General features: G+C 33.8%; 2 protein-coding genes and 1 long non-coding RNA gene across 3 annotated transcripts; 2 read left to right on the top strand and 1 right to left on the bottom strand.

Moving 5' to 3' along the window:
* Positions 1-1,736: 1,736 nt before the first annotated feature.
* Positions 1,737-4,832, bottom strand: LOC127254887 (uncharacterized). Its single transcript, XR_007839521.1, has 3 exons — positions 4,604-4,832; positions 2,028-2,096; positions 1,737-1,954 (listed from the first exon to the last, which is right to left on the bottom strand). It is a non-coding gene; the product is annotated as an uncharacterized LOC127254887 (long non-coding RNA).
* Positions 4,833-17,557: 12,725 nt separating this feature from the next.
* LOC127254065 (J protein JJJ2-like) lies at positions 17,558-18,574 on the top strand. Its single transcript, XM_051278939.1, has one exon. It carries the CDS (start codon positions 17,558-17,560, stop codon positions 18,572-18,574), a length of 1,017 nt encoding a protein of 338 aa, XP_051134896.1.
* Positions 18,575-20,953: 2,379 nt separating this feature from the next.
* LOC127254064 (uncharacterized) lies at positions 20,954-21,616 on the top strand. Its single transcript, XM_051278937.1, has one exon. It carries the CDS (start codon positions 20,954-20,956, stop codon positions 21,614-21,616), a length of 663 nt encoding a protein of 220 aa, XP_051134894.1.
* The last annotated feature ends 3,251 nt before the right edge of the window (positions 21,617-24,867 follow it).

Here is a 24,867-nt window from a genome sequence, read left to right as displayed (position 1 = left end):
CTGTCCTCTCCACCGAAGAAATCTTCTTGTGTTTTTTGGTTTTCTCTTAGTGTTCTTCCATCTTATTCCAACAGAAACAACCTATACTTGCACTGTCATCTACCAAAGCAGAAAATATAGCTGCAATCTCTACTGCATGTCAGCCATTATGGATCAAATGAAATATTTGGAGGCTTAGATTCAAGGCTGAATGTGGTAACTGATTTGTTCTGGAATAATACATCAGCTATGGAGCTCTCAAGGAATCCTGTTTTTCATGGCTGGAGCAATCACATTCATGTGAGATATCATTTCTTGAGAGAACTGGTTGCAAATAATGAAATTAGGATGGTACATTGTAGGACCAATGATCAAGTAGCAAATCTGGTCACTAAAGCATCAAAGGAAATTGGTTCAGATGAGGAAGTATTTGAGAGTCTTTAGTAAGTCTGAATTTTTTATGATAAACTGAAGCTTTTGGAAGTTCAATTTGAGGGAGGGAAATGTTAGGAATAAGTCTTGCAGTAGATTATTTATAAATTTATTTAGACTAATGTAGTTGTGATTTTTATTGTCTTTTGACTGACTATTAGTTTGTCCTATTTCATGCAAGTCTCTTATTATAACCATTGTGGATGAATAACAGTTCCAGAATTTTCACTCCAAAGAATTCTACTCGTGCATCTTCTGCTCTCTATTTTTCTCTGCTATCATATGCAAACACAGAAAAGTGGTATGTGATGAGGGTGTTGAGAGTTATATTCGAAGGGTATGATTTAATTGCCTTTGCGTGAATGTATTAATTGCTTTAGAGTTTCACAAGCACTTAGAGGAGGACGGACTCTTGTTAACCTGTCTTTAATTATTTGTGACTATTGCTATTCACAATTTCTGTCCCTATATTTGGCCGTCTTTTCAATTTGTGTCCATATAACATTAATTTCGTAAAAAAAATCCCTTTTTTTTACTAATCTGCGCAAAATCCAGTCTAAACGCTAATTAGAGAATATTAAGGGTAATTGAAGAACGCCGTTGACGGAGTAATCAGGTGCCACCGACGTGACCCTTCATTAGCCTGAACCGGTTCTCCTTAGACCCGGTTCTCCACTGAACCGGTTCGATTCAAACCCGGTTCGGTTCAAATCCGGTTCGGTTTAAACCGCTCCATATCTTCTCCAAACCGATCTCATTCTCTCATTCCTCAGTCCAGTCGCGAAGCTCTAGTTCGCTCGATCTTCGCCATCCTTAAACGAGCTAGATTGAAGGTAGAGTTCACTAGATCGTTCCTCCAATTTCAGAGAATGAGCTCGATGTTTTCATCCAGAACCAATTTCTCAAGAAATTTGCGGATTGTAGAGTCCCCAATCGAGGATATTCCAAAGTTGTTGTGTAGATGTGGATATGAGCTCCCATTGCGTACCTCATGGAGCACAAGCAATCCGGGTAGGAGAAACAGAGTTTGTTCTAACTATGCGGTAATTTCATTTGTGTTTTTTTTTTAAAAGAAATTATTATTATTTTTGTTCTTCATTATGGAAATATTTGATTGATTTAAATTTATAGAAAGATTGAAAGTAATGTGGTATGTTTGAATGGTAGGATGAGGAACCCACAGATAGATATAAGGAAGTGATCATTGCATTGGTGTTTAAAATTCAACGGCTCAACAATATTCAGAAGCGAAAGAATATCATCGACGTGGATGACGATGTTGTTCAAGTTGAAGTGCAAGAAAACCAACTGATGAAGAAGCTCAATATATTGGAAGAATAAGTTAAAAGGATGAAACGCTAGAACAAAAAACGTCTGCCGGTGCACGTTGGCTATGTTAAACAGCATAGCAGTTTAATATTCCTTAATATGGGGGTTATTGCCCTCATTTTTCTATTGTTCGGCTTTATGTTAATTTAATTGAAGCTATTTTTTTCCTTGGATTGGTGCGGGTTTTCGCTTTTGAACGAGCAATAGTGGTAGCCTAGAAACACAAACAGCAGACCAAACAGTTAACTTATGAAATGAAAGTTAATATAAGTAGAATACATTGTTACCTAAGTTGATGTTTTTTTCTTCCTTGGCCTAGTGCATGATCTTGTTGTTGATGGAGCATCACCAATATCCTGTAAACATTGAAACCAAAAACGACGGTTATCAAATGAAATGGTATTGAATTGAAGTTTTACAAAGCATACCATTGTGAGATTATCTGACTCCCTAGGCATTGGCTGAGAGGATGTGTGAAAGCACACTGTGTTCTGAACATCTCCTCCCATATTCTCATTTTGAGTATTTTCTAGTGGCTCACTAATAGAAGCTCGTTTTGGCCAAGTTTTGGAGTTGTGCCCAAAACTTTGACACGTTTTGCAACTGATTTTTCTAGGTACACCCTTGAGTCTATATGGAGTTTTAAATTTTGGAGTTGTGCCCAATAATCACTTCTCATTTGAATGAATTCAGAAGCCTCTTCCATCTTTTTCTTCATCATTTTCATTATTTTCGGACAAAGTGGATCATCCCATTTTTCAGCTTTCTCCCAATTCAACTGCATACTCACCATCAACAAGTTTTGAATCTTCTCTAACATGGAAATAATTGGCTTATCTCTCACTTCCATAATAAAACTGTTGAAAGACGCACACGTATTGTTAAGAAGCATGTCGCATCTAGGATACACACTAAAGTGTGACCTAGACCAATGATCTGGACTCTTATTTGCTAACCAATAAACACATCTTCTTAAACCTTTTTCATTTCCTCCATCCTTCGTTTAAACTCTGGAATTATGGTAGCTTTAACGCTGCCCATAAAAGCCTCTTCACTGCAATTCATGGATACCCATCACGTTTCATGTTTGTATGTAAATGTCTCACATAGAACCGATTCTCAGCCTGGGGCATAATGGATTCGAAAGTAGGAATCAGTCCCTTCTGCTTATCACTCATAAACTTCCAATTATGTCCATCTTCAATATCCAAATCCCTCTTCAACCGCTCCAAGAACCACAATCAACTATCTTTGTTCTCAACCTCAACCACAGTGCATGCTATAGGAAAATATTGTTGTTCGCATCAATACATACCACCGGCTTACATCTTTCAAGAAAGCCTCTCTTGCATGCAGAAAAACAAACATATATCCTTTGGAACCTTTGTAATCCAGACTCTTCATCATCTATAAGTTTCAAAGAGAGAGAAGTGTCTGGATTACATTTCTCAATCTTATTACAATAATCCCACAACAAGCCATACTGATCCACATTAGACCCGTTCAACAAGTCTATAGATTTCCTCTTAGCTCTATATGCCTTCGACATCGAGACCTTACACTTCAATGTTCTACATATTTCATCCCTAAAAGCTCCAGGATCCAACTTCAGATTCCCCTTCAACTTTTTCATAAATGTCTTCCCAATCCAGGAAGACTTAATACTTGTGTTATCATAAGTCCATCCACATTTGCTATAAACTTCATTAATGCTACGCATCTGCCATGCTTCATCACCCTGCACCTTGGACACGAGCACAAACCACCCACACCTCTGTTTCTTGCATGTAGCTCTCAACCTACTCTTGTCAATCTTTGGAAATTTCACACTCATTCCCCTCCTAAAACAATGGCTTTCAATGGCAAACTTAGCCTCAACCCTCGACTTAAACAACAACCCCAATTTAAGCTCTGGATTTTCACCACCTGTGTTTGAATTATATATTTCAAACTGGTTTGTCCCCTCCTTTTCACTTACATCACTTTCCATCCCACTATTTAACTCACTATCTGCCTCACTATCTTCTTTTTGTAAAGTGTTCAAAATATCTTGAGCAATTGTGGAATCATCCACAATAGACTTTCCTTTCATCCTATCTTCAATGTCAACCCCACTCTCTAACTCAACTTCATTATCCGAGTCACCAAAATTAGAATCATTTTCTTCCATTTCACCTTCTACACAATCACTAGCCCGAGGAACTTCACCACTTAAATCCTCTATTCCAGTAATTACATTGGATTGAGGATCTTAGCTAAGCCCGATATCCAGATGTTATAAGTATATTTCGAGTTCATAATTATCTGGAATATGTTTTGTCATCCACAACATATCCTTATCACTTTCCAAACACTTGCATTGTCTATCAAAGTTGTTACCGTACTTCATGCAAAATCTAACACTATTTGCTTCTTTATATCTCAATTTCTCTGCATATCCCCAAATTTCCAACACATTTAATTAATCCATATCAACAAAATCAAAATAGTCATGTTCTCCCCCTAAATATTCCCTACGAGACTTATGCGTCATCACCCCGCCAAAATAAATTTTCAAAGTAGCAAAAGAATCTTCATTGAACATCGCCCCTACATTTCAGTAATGCTAAGTGTTTAACATAATGTAGTATATTCATTCAAACCAATAGATCAAAAGAACATAAATCAACACCTAACCACAATCTTATTTACTGGACATAATTCAATTTCTAGGACAATATAATCTTTTTTTTTACCTCAATTTATTGAAATTAAAGCCTTTCATAGATGACGTCAAATAAATTAACCACAATCCTAACACAGAGTGAAAAAATTATAATACGTAAACCATAAGCATATTTCAAATTAAGGACTTTCAACTTACTGTATTTGGGGGTGAAATCAAGAGCGTGGTTGCTTCTACGCGCCATTGTCAACTACACACTGGAATCTACGCCTCGACGACGGAATTGAATGAACGAACTCCTGAACTAACTCCGCCTTCAATCTAGCTCAACTAGAGATGGAAATGATTGATGGGAATTAGGGTTTCGCGATTGTAAATATGGGCGGAGTATCGGTGGGGAAAATGGGGTGACGAAGATCGAAGGAACTAGGGCTCCGCAACTGGACTGAAGAATGGGAGAATGAGATTGGTTTAGAAAAGATATGAAGCGGTTTAAACCGAACCGGATTTGAACCGAACCAATTTTGAGCCGAACTGGGTTTGAATTGAACCGGTTCGGTGGAGTACCGGGTCTAAGGAAAACCGGTTCAGGCTAATGAAGGGTCACGTAGGTGGCACGTGATTACTCCATCAACGGTATTCTTCAATTACCCTTAATATTCTTCTAATTAGCGTTTAGACTAGATTTAGCGCAGATTAGTAAAAAAGAGGGACATTTTTTACAAAATTAGTGTTATAGGGACACAAATTGAAAAGACGGCCAACAAATTCTTTCAGCCCATTAATTGGTTTGTCTTATTTCTGCTCCATTGATAGGTTATAAAAATAAAAAAACAATATATATATATATACATTCCCATAGTCACCAAACCGATTTACCTAGTGCCCTTGGCGACAACCGTTGAAGAAGTGCTTGAGCAGGTCATTAAATGGAAAATGGAGGATGTATGTTACAATTTCCTTATTTTTTTCATACTCAAACTTTGCCATGCTCTACATATATTCACTTCAGTCTTTTATTAATATTTTCATGTTTTATGTGCTTGATTTAAGCAGCCACAGGGACTAAGTTCAACTAGACCGTGTAACACGAATTATTCAAAGTGTTTATGTTCTACTTTGATGGATAGATGAGGATTATGAGGTTATTTTGAAATACTGAAAATTGATGTGCCGGCCTTCATTCTTGTTTATAGTATTGGTACATTATAGTCCATATTGTTATGGTGTATGATGAACTTGTTGGCACTGCCGAAATTGGAAGTTTCCTCTTGTCGCAATGCTTTGTGCCTTTATTAGAAGTCATAACAAATGTAATCATGAAAAATATTATAGTTGTGATAATGTATAGCTTATATTTGGTTATATATTACGAGGAGTTATGCCTAAAAATATTTTGCAAAAAAAGAAAAATTAGAAATTTTGTCCTATATGTAAGTAAAAAATGATCATTTTTAGATACTTTTTTATTATTATTATTATTTCGTAATTTAGGGCAATATGTCCACAGATGGTCTTATTTTTGTCCTCTGACGTCGGAAGAAGCACTTGGCTGTCACGTACATCTAAATTGACATGTCGACACTGAAGTGGACGCAGCCTGAGCTAAAGTAGTCGATGTTGTGGGTGATAGACAATGATTTGTGATGAAATTTGTAAATAAAAATACTGTCTCGCAAATCCTCAATCACAACATTCTATGATGCTTTTTCGCCTATGATTTTCCATAGTGTTGCAAGGGATAAAATATCTAGCTACTATTAAGTTTAGCTAAAGATTAAATCATTGGCCAATTTCATCTCTAAATCATGCTACCAATTATAGTAAAATTACATTAAACTAAGCACAAATTACATTATAGCGATTCCAACCAACTACACTAAATATATTTCAACAAATTATTCATAACAAATTATAATAATTCAATTTCAAACAAATTACATTAAATCAATTTAAAACATATTAAAATCAATCCATTTCAATATATTTGAACAAAAATAAAATGTATATTAAACCAATTCTAACCTAATTACAATAATCTAATCCCAACCTATTCCAAACCAAATAAAAAAAATTAAATTTAATCTAATACCACCAATTTAAAAAAAAATTACATCAATAAATTCCAAAAAAATTATACTATTTTGTGTTTGTTTCAATTATTAAGAATTAATTAAAAGTGGAAAATTGTATAGCAATTAATCATGCTTTCTGAAAAAATAATTATGCTGTAAAATCCATAACAAACTTATTTCTAAATAATGTGTAAAAATTATTGTCTTAATTATATTTGTCAAAATTCGATTATTTTTTTCCTTTTCGGCAAATAATGTGACTAATAACTATGTGGAAAGTTTAGTTCAATTTGTCATATCAGTTTTTGTAAGAAAATATAATTAGCTATGATCATTTTAGCCGCTAAATACATTTCATTTGGCTAATACATTTTTATAGAAAATTTTATAACAAAATGGTTAGTCACGTATATTTGAAAAAATTTTCATAAATATTTATAACGGAATAATAATTTTTTGTTGAGTGAATTCATAATTTAAAAAAAAAAAATTCCAAATGATATGAAACTGTAAGACTTGCAAATGTGCAAGCTTGGGATTGTTCGTAGATAATGTGTTTTTTTGTCAAAATTTGTATAATATATTATTATTATTATTATTTTTATTATTACAAATAACATGACATTACAAGCATAATTAAAAAAAATAAAAAGAATAAACATATGACATGACATTATTGTATATTCAAATATTATATAATAATATATTATATATTTTTTCTTTCATTGAAAAATAATATTTGAAATCAAATTTATAGAATTCAATTTCATCATTACAATGAGATTGTGAAAATAATTTGCAATTAAATAATTATAAAAGTCGATCAATATATAATTTGCAATTTCATCATTACTACTTGTTACTTTAAACATATATGTATTTTTTTCTTATTTTTATAATTATTTTTAATAAAAGATGTCATGTGTCGTAACAATAGAAACCTGGCGCATTACACTTTGACACAAATTCCAAAATCCCACCCCCCTCCCAACCACTACTTTTCTGTATAAAATTGAAAAAGTTCTTGCAGACTCAGTTATTTTCTCTCTTGTTGTTCTGTTCCCAGCTGTATCTACCTTACCCTCTCTTTTCTTTTCTAGAAATTGTAAGTTTTCTTCATCATCTTATTTGATTTTCCAGTAGATTTTAGATCTTTGTTGTTTGCTTTTGAAATCACCTAATTTTTATATGTTAATTTTTTCTTTTTGTTTTTTTAGATGAAAGTAATGTAAATGTTAAAAGTTCAAATGAGAATGAGTTATTTTGATGGAGTAGACAATAAAATAAAGTATGAAAAATATATTTTATAGAGATGAATTGTACTATTTTTTATTCCAACATTGTTGAAATATGCTACAATGTGGACACTGACAGATGCTGAAAATTCAAAAGAGATCAAGAAGAAAGATGCTAAAGCTTTGTTCTTCATTCAAAAGGTTGTCAATGATGCAATTTTTCCATCTTGGATATCTGCAGCAACCAAAGCAAAAGAAGCATGGGATGATCTTAAGAATGGCTATCAAGGCACTCCAAAGGTTCTTACTATTAAATTATAGACCCTGTGTAGGAAAGTTGAAAGTTCTTTTATGAAATTTGAAAGTTCTTATACCATTTAACGATTATTTGCGCTTCTATTTTATTAACAAGAAAAAGAAAATTCGGAGATTTCAGTATGGAATGAGTCTTCTCTTTAAAAGATACCCGCCCAACAGTTGCTCTTTTCAACTTTTAGGGTAGCTTCTAATCAAGAAAACAACAAATGTGACATTGTCCAATATTTCAAAATTCACATCATTGAGTTCTATCATCATCGATTAGATCCTTGAGCTTTCGAGGAAGTTCTCGCGGCACGCCACCCAGAGCCATGAATTAATGAAAATAAATAAGGTGAACTACATATTACTTTGCGCCTTAAAGAAAGTTAATAAATTAAATGGCTGGGCTCCGGAATCCAAACTATCTACACACTTAAACGGGATCAAGCCATATGTACTTTTTAGTTAGCAAATACATGAGACTCACGTATAGAAACACCTAAGGAAACAAAAAACAAGAAAAAAAAATTAAAGGAACTGAAATGATAATGCAAAGAAATACTGTATGACCCTACCCTATCTGAACGGGAGGCTCGAGACTCCAGCAGCGTCAGCATGGAGCAAGACATTCATTTTGGTGTTTCCTTTTAGATTTTGATTTAATGAGGACATCTTAATTACAAGTTTACCATATACTGCTTAATTACAAAGCTCACATTTATATTGATGTTAGAGTATAATATAGTTTTATTGGCGATTTAATAGCTATACATTCAATGATAGAATGATCCAATATAGAAATTAAGAATTAAATATACTTGAAAAAAAGAAAACTGAACAAACACTATATATTATGATACTAATTAAAAACACAACATTCTGTTTTCTTTGCTTTCTCATGTATTCAGTCAAGAATCAAATTTACAATTGATCGACATGTTTCTGACAACAACATGGCAACCGCCAAGTCTTCTGCGCATGCTCATCCTCTTTGCCGAGGTCAAGCAGGGCATTTGTGCATTCTTTCTCAAGATGGCTTATGCCCCCTCCTTGCTCATTATTGTCTCTCTAAAACAACAAAACCAATTGATTGAATAAAATATAATGCGCGCGGACACACACATACATATATATGTGAATTTATGTGCAGACAATGAATCAAATACTTGAATATTTCGTTTTAAGTAGCAAATGATGAAGATAGCAAAGAAATCATGTTGTTTCATGTTAAGAAACACACCTAGGATTAAGTAGGCGAGTGTTGCAATTGTCTTGTTTTGCATTCTTTTTTTACTTTCTTCCTCTCTTTAGAATGTTCTTTGTTGTAGGCTTAAAGTCCTGCAAAAGAAATGAGCCATCGTAGTTGTCAATAGACCACCATAGTTAAGGTTCATTACCATGTCTTTGGCCAAGTGATAATAAGTAGAATTGGCAAAGTGTTAATAAGTAGGAATGCGTGTTCAATGAAGAGGCTGCATTGAAGTGCAGTGTTGACAATGATGGTGCCATTAAATCGGTTCCTGCATATTTTGACGAAAAAAAAAGTGATGTACAAGGTGTTAGAAATTTAGAATCCCGCACTTCTGAATGGCAGCATCAGCAGCGTCTCGAATACAACTACACAATTTAGTTCGTGAAACAGTAGCAGCGCAGAATCGTCACCATCCTCTATCCGACACAGCTGCAGTGCAGAATCATCACCGTCGACTGTCCAGAACAGCAGCAGCACTGAACTGACGCCAAGAAAACTAAAATCTGTTACAAAAATTTATGAATCATGTGAGTTTGCTTTGTTAGCGGTTGATCCTACGTCTTTTGAAGAAGCTGTACAAAAATCAGAATGGAAAGAAGCTATGGTAGAGGAGCTGAATGCTATTGAAAAAGACTCAACTTGGGAGTTGGTCGATGCCCCACACGATAGAAATGTTATTGGCTTGAAATGGGTCTTTTGTACCAAATATAATCCTAAAACTAAACAAAGGCAGGCTGGCAGGCAGAAAAATCTTTGGATGAGTAAAGTTGAATGAGACTTATGTACTTATCATTACAAAGTTCATTGCAACGGTTCCTCATATACAGTGGTAAAATATTGTAATGTGCTCAGGTTCAGAACGTTTGATTAATCAGTTGTTGGAAAATCTATTAGTGTCCTTTAAATTCGTATTTCTAGAATTTGAACATGGTCAAGGATGAATAAAATGGCCAAGATAAATTATTAACTGATGAAATTATTAAGCAATGGGTCAATTATATAAGACAATGTGACAAATAAATAGGACTATGGCAATGGGACAATGTTTATTACCTAGCTAAATATTAAGTTGGTTATAATTGTTGGAATTATCACAGTTGTATAACTACAGCAACCAATAGTTCTTCTATACATGCCTGATTTTCATCATTACAATGTTTTTTGAATATAATTACAAGTAAATAATTATGAAAGTGGGTACATACATATCACTCAAAAATTGAATTAGTTACTTAGTCTTGCCTAAATTTTTTCCTATTTTATTATTATTTCTAATAAAATATGGTGCATTGCACCGGACATATATTCCAAACACCCACCATCCCACTTTCTATATAAAGCAAAAAATATTTTGACAGACAATTTTAATTGTTACCTCCTTCTTGCCTGTGCTTATCGATTCATTTCTGCTGTGCATCCGCCCAGCCTTCTCTTTTCTTGAAGCCAAATTGTATGTTTTCATCATTTTATTTGTTTTCGGGTAAAGTTTAGATTCTTGTTATTTGGTTTTGAAATCAACTACCTTTTAAATTCTTTTTTTTGGATGAAACTAATGTAAATATTAAAAGTTCAAATGAGAATGGGTTATTTTTTATGGAGTAGACAATGGAAAAAAAGTAGGCAAAACATGTTTTAATTGAATTACTTTAGCATTATAATGGTGACTTGTACTAATTTTTTATATGAAAGTTGTAATGAAAAAACTAGGGTTTCAAAATGTTAGGATGGAATGAAACCCTAGCTAGCTTTTTCATTTTTCATTTTTATTTTGTTTATTCTAGCATTACATATTAAATGTAAAGGCAATTTAACATTATCTATAAAATATCGTCTCGTTAATGTTGTTAAAATAACTATTAAATTAAAATTAAAATATTTACAATAACAATATATTAGACACATTTTATTTGTGGTTTGATGCAGCATAGCAAAGACTTGTAGGTTGTTTCAACTTTAACTTATCCACAACTCTTTTTTTTTTTTTTTCTTTTTTTTTTAAATTTACTTGGACAAAAATATGCATACAAACCATCTATCAATGAGTCAATTTGAGAATTGCTAAATGGAAATTCCACATGTTTTTATATACGGTAATTTTAGTAAAGTATGTCCACCTATTCCCATTCTGAAGATATGGGTATTTGGTCTTTGTTGCTCTAAACATTATTTTGATATATAAGTTTACTCATTTGTACTTCTTCTTTCTAGGTGCCTAAAAATGACAAGTTTGTCGAGATACATATCTTTGTTCATTTTATTATTATTATTATTATTATTATTATTATTATTATTATTATTATGTCTGATTTATTCTCTCATTGTAATTAAAATTTACAATATTTTGGCCAATCCCCTTGTTGAAACAATAATTTGTAACTTTCAAAATAATTAATATGAACTTTAAGTTCTAGTCATTGCCAATAATAATAACATCCTGAAGTAATGGCATGAAGATCAAGAATTCTAAGGAGTTGTCTAGAAAGTCTCTTGGTTATACATATGGATAGATTCCTTTATTGTGGTGGAAAAAAAGAACTTATCCTAAAAGCATAATGACCAGCACCTAATATTTTCTTTTGCAAATTCTTCTACTATCAATCATACCCAACAAATTTAGTAACTTAATATTATCAATCATGACAATTCTAGTTTTGTACCGTGGAATAGTAAAATTAATATCAAATTAACTCTGAAATTAGATATCCTTTACAATAGTTTGCACATTTAAGTTTTAAATCGTGTTAGTTTTACCGTTTTTTAATCAATTATCAAATATACCTACCACATATGCTTTCACTTCTATGAAGCTTTTATCGGGCCTATTCATTTGTCGGTACTTTAAATCTACGAGATGCAAATCATCAGATTTTCTGTTGTTAATAAATGACAATATTGTATTCAGTCATTACAATTTCTATAGATGCATGAAAGAAGTTTGCGATTTTCCTTGTAAAAACTACAAGTTAATCATGGCATTTGGATTAACATATATCACTTATGCAGTATATATCTACTTTAACATTTTAAGTCTTTTTCCTTTTTCTCATATGTGCTTGTGTTAACCATGAGTTCGGTGTTTGATTGTAGAACTAAAAATGGAGTGCAACCAAGAAGAATGAAACACATTTTGGACATCATGCATGAAATGCAAGACACATTTTGAGTACCAAAATGTGTATTTAAATAAAATTCTAGAGTGTCCTCGGTGCAAGGAGGCTTTCCAGGCCACCGAGATTTTGGCTCCAAATTTAAAAGCTCGGGGTTCACAGTATTGGAGCATTTCCCAGAACTCCGAGGATCTCTCAGCATACTTCATTCGTTTAAGAAGTGTGGCGTCCGAAACAAGGGTGGAGGAATCGAAGAAGAAGAGCCATGTCGATGGTCCTCTAGGTGATAATTCAAATGGCATCCAACCTGAACCTGCCAAGAAGAAATCAATGAAGAAGACTGATACAAAGGGTGTATTGAATATTGAAGTACGTGACCTTCTCATAAAAAAGGCAAAAATAGAACTAGAAGGCCACCTGAGGAAATCTGAGGTGGAAAGCTAAGTGAAGATGCACTGAAACTAAACAAAGTTGGATGATTACAAATTTTGATTAATTGTTTCTTAATTTCATCAGTTGTTAGAAATTTTTGTTGTGTAAATTTAAATTTGTATTTCTTGAATTTGAATATGGCCGCAGAGAAATCAAATGACCAAGATTAATGATTAATTGACGGAATTAGTTAACAAAATGTTATGTAAGTTAAAATGTGTTGCAGTTAGTCACTGTTGTATAGCTACTGCAACGGTAACTCTTTGAAAGGCTTTGTTTATGCTTATAAACACAGATAAAATATGTGTGTTTATGGAAATATAATAAGAATTCCAGGTTTATCCATTTTTCTACTCGCGTGACGTAGAGCTCATAAGAGCTTATGTGAAGACAAAAGTGTTGTACCCAGTTCCCCATCTATCTTTTAATTCTACAGTTAGCATTTACTATTTTTTAGATGTAATTGTATTGCATTCCATAGATGTTAATGAATGCCATGCTCTTCATCTGGCGACGTTACATCTACATCGTGATAAGAATCATTGATTGCCCTTATAGGGGTTGTTTAAGTTGACTTGAAGAATTTAGTTAGATATTATGGAAATGAATGTACCACTAAATGGATCATAGGGCACAAAATTTTCTATTTCAACCAATTAAACGATGACATGTGTGTGACACTGTAGATAGACAATATGTGTAGTATTTTATTAGATTTGGTTATGTTTTTAGAATTCCTTTTCATTAGTTAATCTATTCTTTTCCGAAAAATAAAAATAAAAAGTACAGGGTAGACCTTGGACTATCTCCTGGGTTTGCATGTGCCGCCGCCACATTCTCTCTCGAGTTTCTGCGGAATCTCACAACTGTTGAAACCGGCCCAATTTCTATCCCGATTCTCACTGCCTCTCCGGATTTCATGGGCTTGTCGTTGCCTCTAGCTCTATAGCATTTCCTATCGAAATTCTCGTCCAAACTTAGCACTAGCTGAGGATCATGTCACCGGATCCAAAGTCCTAATCGTTCATTGGCATGGACTTCAAAAGGTGGTAGTTGAATAAACTCTTCTACCAGACTGCGATAGAGTGATTGTGTTCACAAAAGACCTACCACCTCATCTTGTTGCACTGATTTCGGTATTTGGAAGGAAGACAGTGCCCTGACAAATCCGCAACTACAAAATCTAGGCTTTGGAAAAGGTAACTTCATTGACCGTAAAATTAATCAGGCGAAAAGTCGATTCCTTATTGTTTCCATTATTCTTCATACCGCTCTTCCGTTGGGATTAGTCTCCACTTCAAACAATTTGCACAATGATAGTTTTGTGCTACATGTTTGACTAAATAAGATTGTTCTTGAAAGTTAATAAAATCATAACATGTTGCTTTACTATTGAAACTTAAAAATTTTACCTTGTTTGGCTTACACTTAACCAGAACTCAAAATGAAATGTTTAGAAGAGAACCAACCGAGTACTTTTCGATCTGTTGTGATCTATCCTTCTTAATCTTCTTAAGACACTCATTTCTACTACGCTTTCAAAGTATTTTTTCTCCATTTTTAGCGTAGTTGAGTGGCTTCAATTTATCATGAACGAGCCCATGTAAATTGTATATAATCACTCCAACGAAACAACTTACAAGTTAAAAAAAGTATGTAATCACTATAAGAAACAAAAGTAACAATTTAGCGAGGCAATAATTCCCTAGCTGAGTGAAAATCCCTCGCAAAACTTTGATTTGTGACGGAATTTGTAAATTAAAATATTGTCTCGCAAATCCTTCAATCACAACATTCTATGATGCTTCTTTGTCTATGATTTTCTAAGGTGTTGCAAGGGATAAAATATCTAGCTACTGTTAAGTTTAGCTAAAGATTAAATCATTGGCCAATTTTATCTCTAAATCATACTACCAATTATAGTAAAATTACATTAAACTAATTTCGACTAAACACAAATTACATTTATAGGGATTCCAACCAACGACACTGAATAAATTTCAACAAATTATTCATAAAAAATTACATTAATTCAATTTCAAACAAATTGCATTAAATCAATTTAAAACATATTAAATTCAACCAATTTCAATATATTTGAACAAAAATAAAAAGTATATTAAACCAATTCTAACCTAATTACAATAATCCAATCCCAACCTATTCCAAACCAAATATAAAAAAAAATTAAATTCAATCTAATACCACCAATTTAAAAAAAAAAAATTACATCAATCAATTTTAAATAAATTATACTATTTTGTGTTTGATTCAATTATTAAACATTAATTAACAGTAGAAAATTTTATAGCAGTTAATCATGCTTTTTGAAAAAATAATCACACAGAAAAATCCATAACAAACTTATTTCTAAATAATGTGTCAAAATTATTGTCTTAATTATATTTGTCAAATTCGATTATTTGTTTTTTTTTTTTGAAAAATAATGTGACTAATAATTATGTGGAAAGTTTAGTTCAATTTGTCATATAAGTTTTCGTAAAAAAATTAGCTATGATCATTTTAGCCATTAAATACATTTTATTTGGCTAATACATTTTTATAGAAAATTTTATAACAAAATGGTTAGTCACATATATTTGAAAAAAAATCTCATAAATATTTTAAAAATAATAATAATTTTTTGTTGAGCGAATTCTTAATTAAAAAAGGAATCCAAATGATATGAAGCTGTAAGACTTGAAAATGTGCAAGATTGGGATTGATTGTAGAGAATGTGTTTTTCATCAAAACTTGTAAATATATTATTATTATTATTATTATTATTATTATTATTATTATTATTACAAATGACTTGACATTACTAGCATAATTAAAAAAAAATAAAAAGAATTAACATATGACATGACATTATTATATATTCAAATATTATATAATCATATATCATATATTTTTTCTTTCATTGAAAAATAATATTTGAAATCAAATTTGTATAATTCAATTTCATCATTACAATGAGATTGTCAAAATAATTTACAATTAAATAATTATAAAAGTGGATCAATATATATCACTAAAATATTGTACTATTTGTTACTTTAAACATAAATATATTTTTTTAATAATAGATGTCACGTGTTCTAACAATAGAAAACCTGACGCATTGCACTTTGACACAAATTCCAAAATCCCAGCCCCTGCCCACCACTACTTTTCTATATAAAACTGAAAAAGTTCTTACAGACCCAACCCAGTTATTTTCTCTCTTGTTGTTCTGTTCCGAGCTCTATCAACCTAACCCTCTCTTTTCTTGAAGAAATTGTATGTTTTCTTCATCATCTTATTTGTTTTTCCAAGTAGATTTTAGATCTATGTTGTTTGCTTTTGAAATCACCTAGCTTTTATATATTAATTTTTTCTTTTTGTTTTTTTTCAATGAAAGTAATGTAAATGTTAAAATTTCAAATGAGAATGAGTTATTTCGATGGAGTAGACAATAAAATAAAGTATGAAAAATATATTTTATAGAGATGAATTGTACTATTTTTTATTCCAACATTGTGATGAAGAAACTAGGGTTTCAAAATCAAAGGATGGGATAAAACCCTAGTTTTTTAATTTTTTTTCTTGATTTTTAGCACTACATGTAAAATTTAATTGCCATTTAATATTAGCTATAAAACATCATCGCATTAAAGTTGTTAGAAAAACTATCATAAAATTTGTAGAAAGGTAATATGTTAGACCAGCTATGCTTCTTGTTTTATAAACTATTGCAAAGACTTTCAAGTTCTTTCAACTTCAACTTACCAGCAAGTCTTATTTTTTACTTAGGCAAGATAACCATAAAATTGTTAACCATTCATCAGTGAGTCCATTTAAGAACGGAAATGGAAATTGCATATATATTTACAAACTTTATTTTAATGAACTACGTCCATACCGCTTCACATTATTGATCTCTTATTAATATAGTACAATACATACAATAATTGGATTATCCCTCTGTAAGAATGTTGCGCTTTAATGCATCCCTTTTTCAAATGGATTCAATTTGTCGCCTTATCTTCACTTAATAAAGGGTATTAATGTTATGGTCTTAGTTGTTCAAAAAAATATTACGATCCTATAAGTTTGCTCATTTGGAATGCTTATTTCAAGTTGCGTAAAAATGAAACATTTGTAGATCAAGGGATATCTTTGTTTGTCTATTATTATTATTCTTGTTGTTGTTTTTTATTTTATTATGTTCAATTTATTCTCTCATTGTAATTAAGATTTACAATATTTTTTGTTAATCCCCTTAGTAATGTGATATTATCAATCATGAGAATTCTAATTTAGTCTTGCGGAATTGGTAATACTAATACCAAGTTAACATTGAATTTAGATATCCTGTACACTTGTTTGCATATTGTTATTATTATGAAATCGAATATCGAATATACCTAGCCTATATGCTTTCACTCCTGTGAAGCTTCTATACATCCTATTCACTGATTGGTACTTAGAATCTAGGAGATGCAAATCATCAGATTTTTGCTACACTATTAGCAATTCGATCCAAGTTTCTTTTTTCAATAAATAGCAAAGTTGTATTCATTCATTAAATTTTCCATAGATGCATGAAAAAACTTTGCGATTTGTTCTTATAAAAACTGGAAGTTAATCGTGGAATTCGAATGATCATACATCATTTATGCAGTATATATATGCTTTAATTAATAAAGTTTTTTTTCCTTTTTCTCTTGTCTTAACTATGTGTTCGGTGTTTAATAGTAAAGCGAAAAATGGAATGCAACAAAGATGAAGCCACAAGAGCCAAAGATATGGCCGAAAAGAAATTATTGGACGGAGACAATCAAGGAGCCAAGAGGTTGGCTTTGAAGGCTCAAAGTCTCTTTCCTGGACTTGATGGTTTGAGTCAGTTCATCGACGTCATCAATATACACGTTGCAAGTGACTGCAGAATAAATGAGTTTCCCAATTATTATAGCATATTGGGGGTCGATCCATTAGCTGATGAGGATACATTGAAGAAACAGTATCGGAGAATGGCCCTCTCCCTTCACCCAGATAAGAACAAATCAGTAGGTGCGGATGGAGCATTTCAAATACTGTCACAGGCATGGAGTGTACTATCTGACAAAGAGAGCAGAAATGGTTATAATTTGAAGATAAACATGCTGCCTCGGAATCAAAGGGGTAGTGCTGCTTCAACTAGTGCTCCACAAATGGATTCCCCAACTTCTACTGATCCAACACGTTTTCGACCGAGACCAACAGCAAGTCCGCAATACCGTTTTGCTGCACCGCATCTGAGATATTCACAATTCACCGCGCATGGTGTTCCTTTCCGTCAGGACAACTTTTCAAGATCTGTACCGCCGAGGTTTCCTGCATTCGGAGTACCTAATCCATCCCGGCCTCCTAGGAATGATAATATGTCTTCAACACGTACATCTGCACCCAGGTTTTTTTCTTCAAATTCAGCTGCTCACTCTCATAATGCAGCAGTCTCAGTGCAGTCCATGTCGAGTGCTAACCAGGCAAGACCGAACACATTTTGGACATCTTGCATTTGGTGCAAGACGCACTTTGAGTACCGAAATTTGTATTTGAACAAGAATCTGGAGTGTCCTCGGTGCAAACAGGCATTCAAGGCAACGGAGATTTCTGCTCCAAATTTACAAGCTCAGGGCTCACACTATTGGAGCATCACCCATAACTCTGAGGATCTAACAACATTCTTGAGCCGTCTAAGAAGTGTTGCATCCAAAACAAGGGTGGAGGAATCGAAGAAGTAGAGCCATGTTGATGGTCCTGTTTTGTTAGGAACTAGTGTAAAATAATACCGTGTTTTACATAATTTGGATACTTATGCTATTATTACAGATGGGTAGTTTCCTGCAGAAGTTTTCATCATTTTAGTCTTGCAGTTATGTTATGTTATTTGATTGTATGTATGAGATGTCTGTAAAAAATGTTTTGTTTTTGTTCTCTCCTTTAACGTGGCAATTTATTTCCCTTTTGTAATTGCTCTTGGTTTTTAACATTTGGTATCATGGCCAGATTCACGGCAAACAACCCAAATGGAGTCAGTGTTTCACAGCCCTCTATTCCAAATTTTCAGGGCAATAATTATGAAATCTGGGAGTACCAAGATGGAAAAACACTTTTTATATCTCAAGACCTGTGGGATTTGTTGAAAAATGCTACAATGTAGACACTGAAAGATGCTGAAAATTCAAAAGAGATCAAGAAGAAAGATGCTAAAGCTTTGTTCTTTATTCAAAAGGTTGTCAATGATGCAATTTTTTCATCTTGGATTTCTGCAGCAACCAAAGCAAAAGAAGCATGGGATGATCTTAAGAATGGCTATCAAGGCACTCCAAAGGTTCTTACTATTAAATTATAGACCCTGTGTAGGAAATTTGAAAGTTCTTTTATGAAATTTGAAAGTTCTTATACCATTTAACGATTATTTGTGCTTCTATTTTATTAACAAGAAAAAGAAAATTTGGAGATTGGAGTATTGAATGAGTCTTCTCTTTAAAAGACACCCGCCCAACAGTTGCTCTTTTCAACTTTTAGGGTAGCTTCTAATCAAAAAAACAACAAATGTGACATTGTCCAAGATTTCAAAATTCACATCATTGAGTTCAATCGTCATCGATTAGACTGTTGAGCTTTCGAGGATGTTCTTGCAGCACGCCACACAGAGCCATGAATTAATGAAAATAAATAAGGTGAACTGCATATTACTTTGCCCTTAAAGAAAGTTAAAAAATTAAATGGCTGGGCTCCGGAATCCAAACTATCTACACACAGGGATCAAGCCATATGTACTTTTAAGTTAGCAAATACATGAGACTCACATATAGAAACACCGAAGGAAACAAAAAACAAGAAAAACAAATTGAAAGAACTGAAATGATAATGCAAAGAAATACTGTATGACCCTACCCTATCTGAACCGGAAGCTCGAGACTCCAGCAGCGTCAGCATGGAGCTAGACATTCATTTTTGTTTTTCCTCTTAGATTTTGATTTAATGAGGACATCTTAATTACAAGTTTACCATATACTGCTTAATTACAAAGCTCACATTTATATTGATGTTAGAGTATAATATAGTTTTATTGGCGATTTAATAGTTATACATTCAATGATAGAATGATCCAATATAGAAATTAAGAAGTATATATACTTGAAAAAAAAAAAAGAACAAACCCTATATATTATGATACTAATTAAAAAAACAACTTTATGTTTTCTTTGCTTTCTAAGGTATTCAGTCAAGAATCAAATTTACAATTGATCGACATGTTTCTGACAGCAACATGGCAACCTCCAAGTCTTCTGCGCATGCTCATCCTCTTTGCCGAGGTCAAGCAGGGCATTTGTGCATTCTTTCTCAAGATGGCTTATGCGCCCTCCTTGCTCATTATTGTCTCTCTAAAACAACAAAACCAATTGATTGAATAAAATATAATGCGCGCGGACACACACACAGACATATATATGTGAATTTATGTGCAGACAATGAATCAAATGTTTGAATATCTCGTTTTAAGTAGCAAATGATGAAGATAGCAATGAAATCATGTTGTTTCATGTTACCAAACACACCTAGGATTAAGTAGGCGAGTGTTGCAATTGTCTTGTTTTGCATTCTTTTTTGACTTTCTTCCTCTCTTTAGAATGTTCTTTGTTGTAGGCTTAAAGTCCTGCAAAAGAAATGAGCCATCGTAGTTGTCAATAGACCACATAGTTAAGGTTCATTGTTGAATAATATGGTTCAAATATTTTTAAATAATTAATTATATTAATATTATTAATATATTAAGTAATTATCTAAATAAAGAGTGATTATTATTTTCCGTATTTGGATTGATTTGATGTAATCATCCTTAATATCTCTATTGTATGTTTTATGGTTGAATTTCCTTTGGATTGAGTGAATAAGATACGGTTGAGTTCTTCTTTTTCACCAACAAATTTCTGGTATCAGAGCCAAAAAAATTGTGCCTGGAAGGAGGCGTAGATTGGAGAAGTACACCAGCAGTCCTTTCGAGAAGGGGATACGGTAAAGTAATCGAAAAACAATTGGTGAATCAAAGTCATGGCCAACAATTCAAGTTCTCAGGTTTCAATTCCAATGTTTAAAGGGGAAAATTATCATTTATGGAGTTTAAATCTCAAGAACTTTGGGATAGAATAGAAACAGGGTTGGTCGATGATAGATCTGAACCACCCACGCAGCAAGTAAGGGAAAATCGAAAGAAGGATGCCAAGGTGTTATTCCTTATTCAACAAGCTCTTGATAATAGTATTTTCTCCAGAATTACAGCGGCCGATACGTCAAAGCAAGCATGGGATATCCTCAAGCAGGAGTATTTGGGAGATGAGAAGATTATTAAGGTAAAATTGCAAACCCTGCGCCGTGATTTTGAGTTGTTATCAATGAGAGAAAAAGAATCTGTGGAGGATTATCTCTCAAGGGTTTCTGCGCTTGTTAATCTTATGAAGTCGTATAGTGACGAAATAAATAATATTACTGTGGTCAGCAAAGTTTTGAGAAGTTTAACTTCAAAATTTTATTATATTGCTGTGGTTATTGAAGAGACGAAAGGCCTATCAACTTACAGTTTCGATGAACTGACGGGTACCTTATTGAGTCATGAGGATCGATTGAATAGATCTACTGAGAAAACCGAAGAAAAGGCTTTCCAAGTGAAGGGGGAGCTTCAATCTAAGGGAAAGGTAGATTCTACTTCTTGGAAGTGGCCGGATAACACAACAAGTAGAGGCCAAGGAAGAGGTGGTTATCGTGGTCGAGGCAGATGACGCAATTATTTTTCTGGAGAATGCCATTATTGCAAGAAATATGGGCATAAGGAGGTTGATTGCTGGTTTAAACAAAAGGAAAAACAAAAGGATGACCAGAAGCCTACGAACTTCACCACAACACATGAGGAAGAGAGTAATGTATTCATAACTCATTCCACTACGAATAATGTAACCAATGATGTTTGGTGTATTGATAGTGGGTATTCTAATCATATGTGTGGTGAAAGAGGATTGTTTAAAGATCTGGACAAGACCGAAAAATCAGAAGTTCGTCTTGGTATTGACAGGCCAATCAAGGTTGAGGGTAGAGGTACGATTGCGATTAGAACCACGGAAGGCAATACAGAATTGATTCGTGAGGTACAATATGTTCCATCACTTGCTCGTAATTTACTAAGTGTTGGACAGCATTGAAGAGTGGTTATTCAGTTCTATTTAATGATGAATCTTGTGACATCCCGGAGGACAACACCAACAGAAAACTTTTCAGTGTTAAGTTGATATCGAACAGGATGTTTCTTCTTGATGTGAAGCTTGGTTGTGCTTTCGTCGCTAATGAGGATGAAGAAGCTAAACTTTGGCATAATAGATATGGTCACTTGAATATTAAAGGGCTGCAGCTGCTTAGGAAGAAAGGGATGGTTCTTGGGTTGCCTAAACTTGATCGTCTCAATTTTTGTGAATGGTGCATTTATGGAAAACAAAGCAGGCCTTCATTTCCGGTGGGAAAAGCATGGAGAACATAGTCTTGTCTTGAGCCCATTCATTCGGATTTATGCGGACCTATGCCCGTGGAGTCTCTTGGAGGGAGTCGATATCTTTTGCTATTTGTAGATGACTTCACTCGGATGTGTTGGGTGTATTTCTTGAAAAATAAATCAGAGGCATTTGAAAATTTCAGAAAATTCAAGGCGTTGGTGGAGAAACAAAGTGGGTGCCAAATTAAATCTTTCGGACTGATCGAGGTGGTGAATTTGTTTCACGTGAGTTCAATGAGTTTTGTGAAGAGAATATAATCCGTAGAGAGCTGACTGCACAGCAAAATGGCGTAGCTGAACGTAAAAATTGCACCATTGTTGAGATGGGAAGAAGCATGATGGTCGCAAAGGGTCTTCCGAAAAAGTTCTGGGTTGAAGCAGTAGCTACGGCCATTTACATTTTGAATATTTCTCCGACAAAAGTTGTTTATAATCAGACCTCGTATGAGGTGTGGAATGGTCGCAAGCCGAAGGTAAGCCTTTTACGAACCTTTGGTTGCACAGCATATGCTTTGACAAAATCTCGATCAAAGCTTGATGAAAAGTCGGAAAAGTGTGTCTTGTTGGGTTATAGTGTTCAATCCAAGGCATACAAACTATATAACCCAATAAGTGGCAAGGTGATTATAAGTCGGGATGTCCAATTCAATGAAAATGAAGGTTGGACTTGGAAATGAAGTAAAGATGTTGGAGCAACAACGCAAGTAGATGGAATCTTTAATCACTCTCATGAGACTACGATACATGTTGAAGGTGAAATTTTAGGAGGTTCTGCAGGTTGTTTGTCGGTTTCCTCATATTCGAGTCGAAGTAGCAACGGAAATCTTCCTCGTTCTACTTACGAGCACACTCAGAAAAAATTCACATCAGTGGCAGAAGTTTATGGAAGCTGCAGCTTTGCTTTGTACATATCGGAACCTACATGTTTCGAAGATGCTGCTGGAAAGGAAGAATGACAAGCTGCAATGGTAGAAGAAATGAAGATGTGGGACTTGGTTGAACCTCATGAAGGAAAAACTCCAATTGGTCTAAAGTGGTATTCAAAGTCAAGCATCATGCTGACGGTACTGTGAATAAGTACAAAGCGAGACTGGTTGCAAAAGGTTATGCGCAACACAAAGGCGTTGATTTTGATGAGACATTCTCAGCCGTGGCTTGCTTTGAGACTGTAAAAACTCTTCTTTGTCTTGCTGCACATTTACAGCTTCTGGTTTATCAATTCGATGTTAAATTTGCATTTTTAAATGGAGATTTAGAAGAAGAGGTGTATGTCTCGCAACCTGAGGGCTTTGTGGTTCAGGGCAAAGACACACAAAGTTTTTAAGTTAAAAAAGGCGCTATACGGGCTTAAACATGCACCACGCGCATGGTATAAAAGAATTGACTCATACCTTCTAAAGAATGGATTTATGAGGAGTGAAAGTGAACCAACACTGTATGCAAAAAGAAATGACAAATGTGAGTTTCTACTTGTTTGCATTTATGTCGATGACATGATATATTTGGGATCAAGTGAAACCTTAGTTTCTGATTTCAAGATGTGTATGATGAGGGAGTTTGAAATGTCGGACTTGGGGATGCTTAGTTATTTTCTCGGACTTGAAGTAAAGCAAGCTGAAGATGGCATATTTTTCTCACAAAATAAATATGCTAATGATCTTTTACTCAGGTTTGGCATGCACAATTGCAAAGCAGAAACCACACCGATGAATACTAACGAGAAGTTGCAGCTGGAAGATGGAACCAAAGCAGCTGATCCGAGCTATTTTCGAAGGCTAATAGGTGGACTAAATTATTTTACACATACTCATCCTGATATCATGTATTCTGTGAGGTTGCTATCTAGGTACATGCATAATCCAACCGTGCAACATCTGGGAGCAGCAAAAAGAGTGCTTCGATACATAGTTGGGACCACTGATTGGGGAATTTGGTATTCGAAAGATGCTGAATTTTAGTTGCAGGGATTTAGTGACAGCGATTGGGCTGCTTGCATAGATGACAGGAAGAGTGTTTTCGGTCAAAGATTCAACTTAGGTTCCGGTGCTATTTAGGAGTTCGAGGAAGCAGGATATTGTTACATTGTCCTCGTCCGAAGCGGAGTATGTTGCTGTGACTGCCGCATCGTGTGAAGTTGTGTGGTTGAGAAGAATACTGGCTGATATGCACCAAGGGCAAAAGAATGCAATAATAATTTATTGTGACAACAAAGCCACTATTGCGATGACAAAGAATCCAGCGTATCACAAGAGGACAAACCATATTGATAATCGGTTTCATTTTATTCGTAATTTGGTGGAAAATGGTGATATTCAGTTGGAGTACGTTTCTACAAATGATCAAGTGGCAGATGCTTTTACTAAGGCACTTTCTTGGGAGAAGCTTAAGTATTTCTGAAGGCGACTTGGAGTTTGCAGATTTGAAGCACGGGGGAGTGTTGAATAATATGTTTCAAATATTTTTAAATAATTAATTATATTAATATTATTA

Source organism: Andrographis paniculata, unplaced genomic scaffold (genome assembly GCF_009805555.1).
Source record: "Andrographis paniculata isolate CXL003 unplaced genomic scaffold, ASM980555v1 Contig52END, whole genome shotgun sequence".
NCBI lineage: Eukaryota > Viridiplantae > Streptophyta > Magnoliopsida > Lamiales > Acanthaceae > Andrographis > Andrographis paniculata.
The sequence above is the reverse complement of the archived record's forward strand: the minus strand, read 5'-3'. Positions and strand labels throughout refer to the sequence as shown.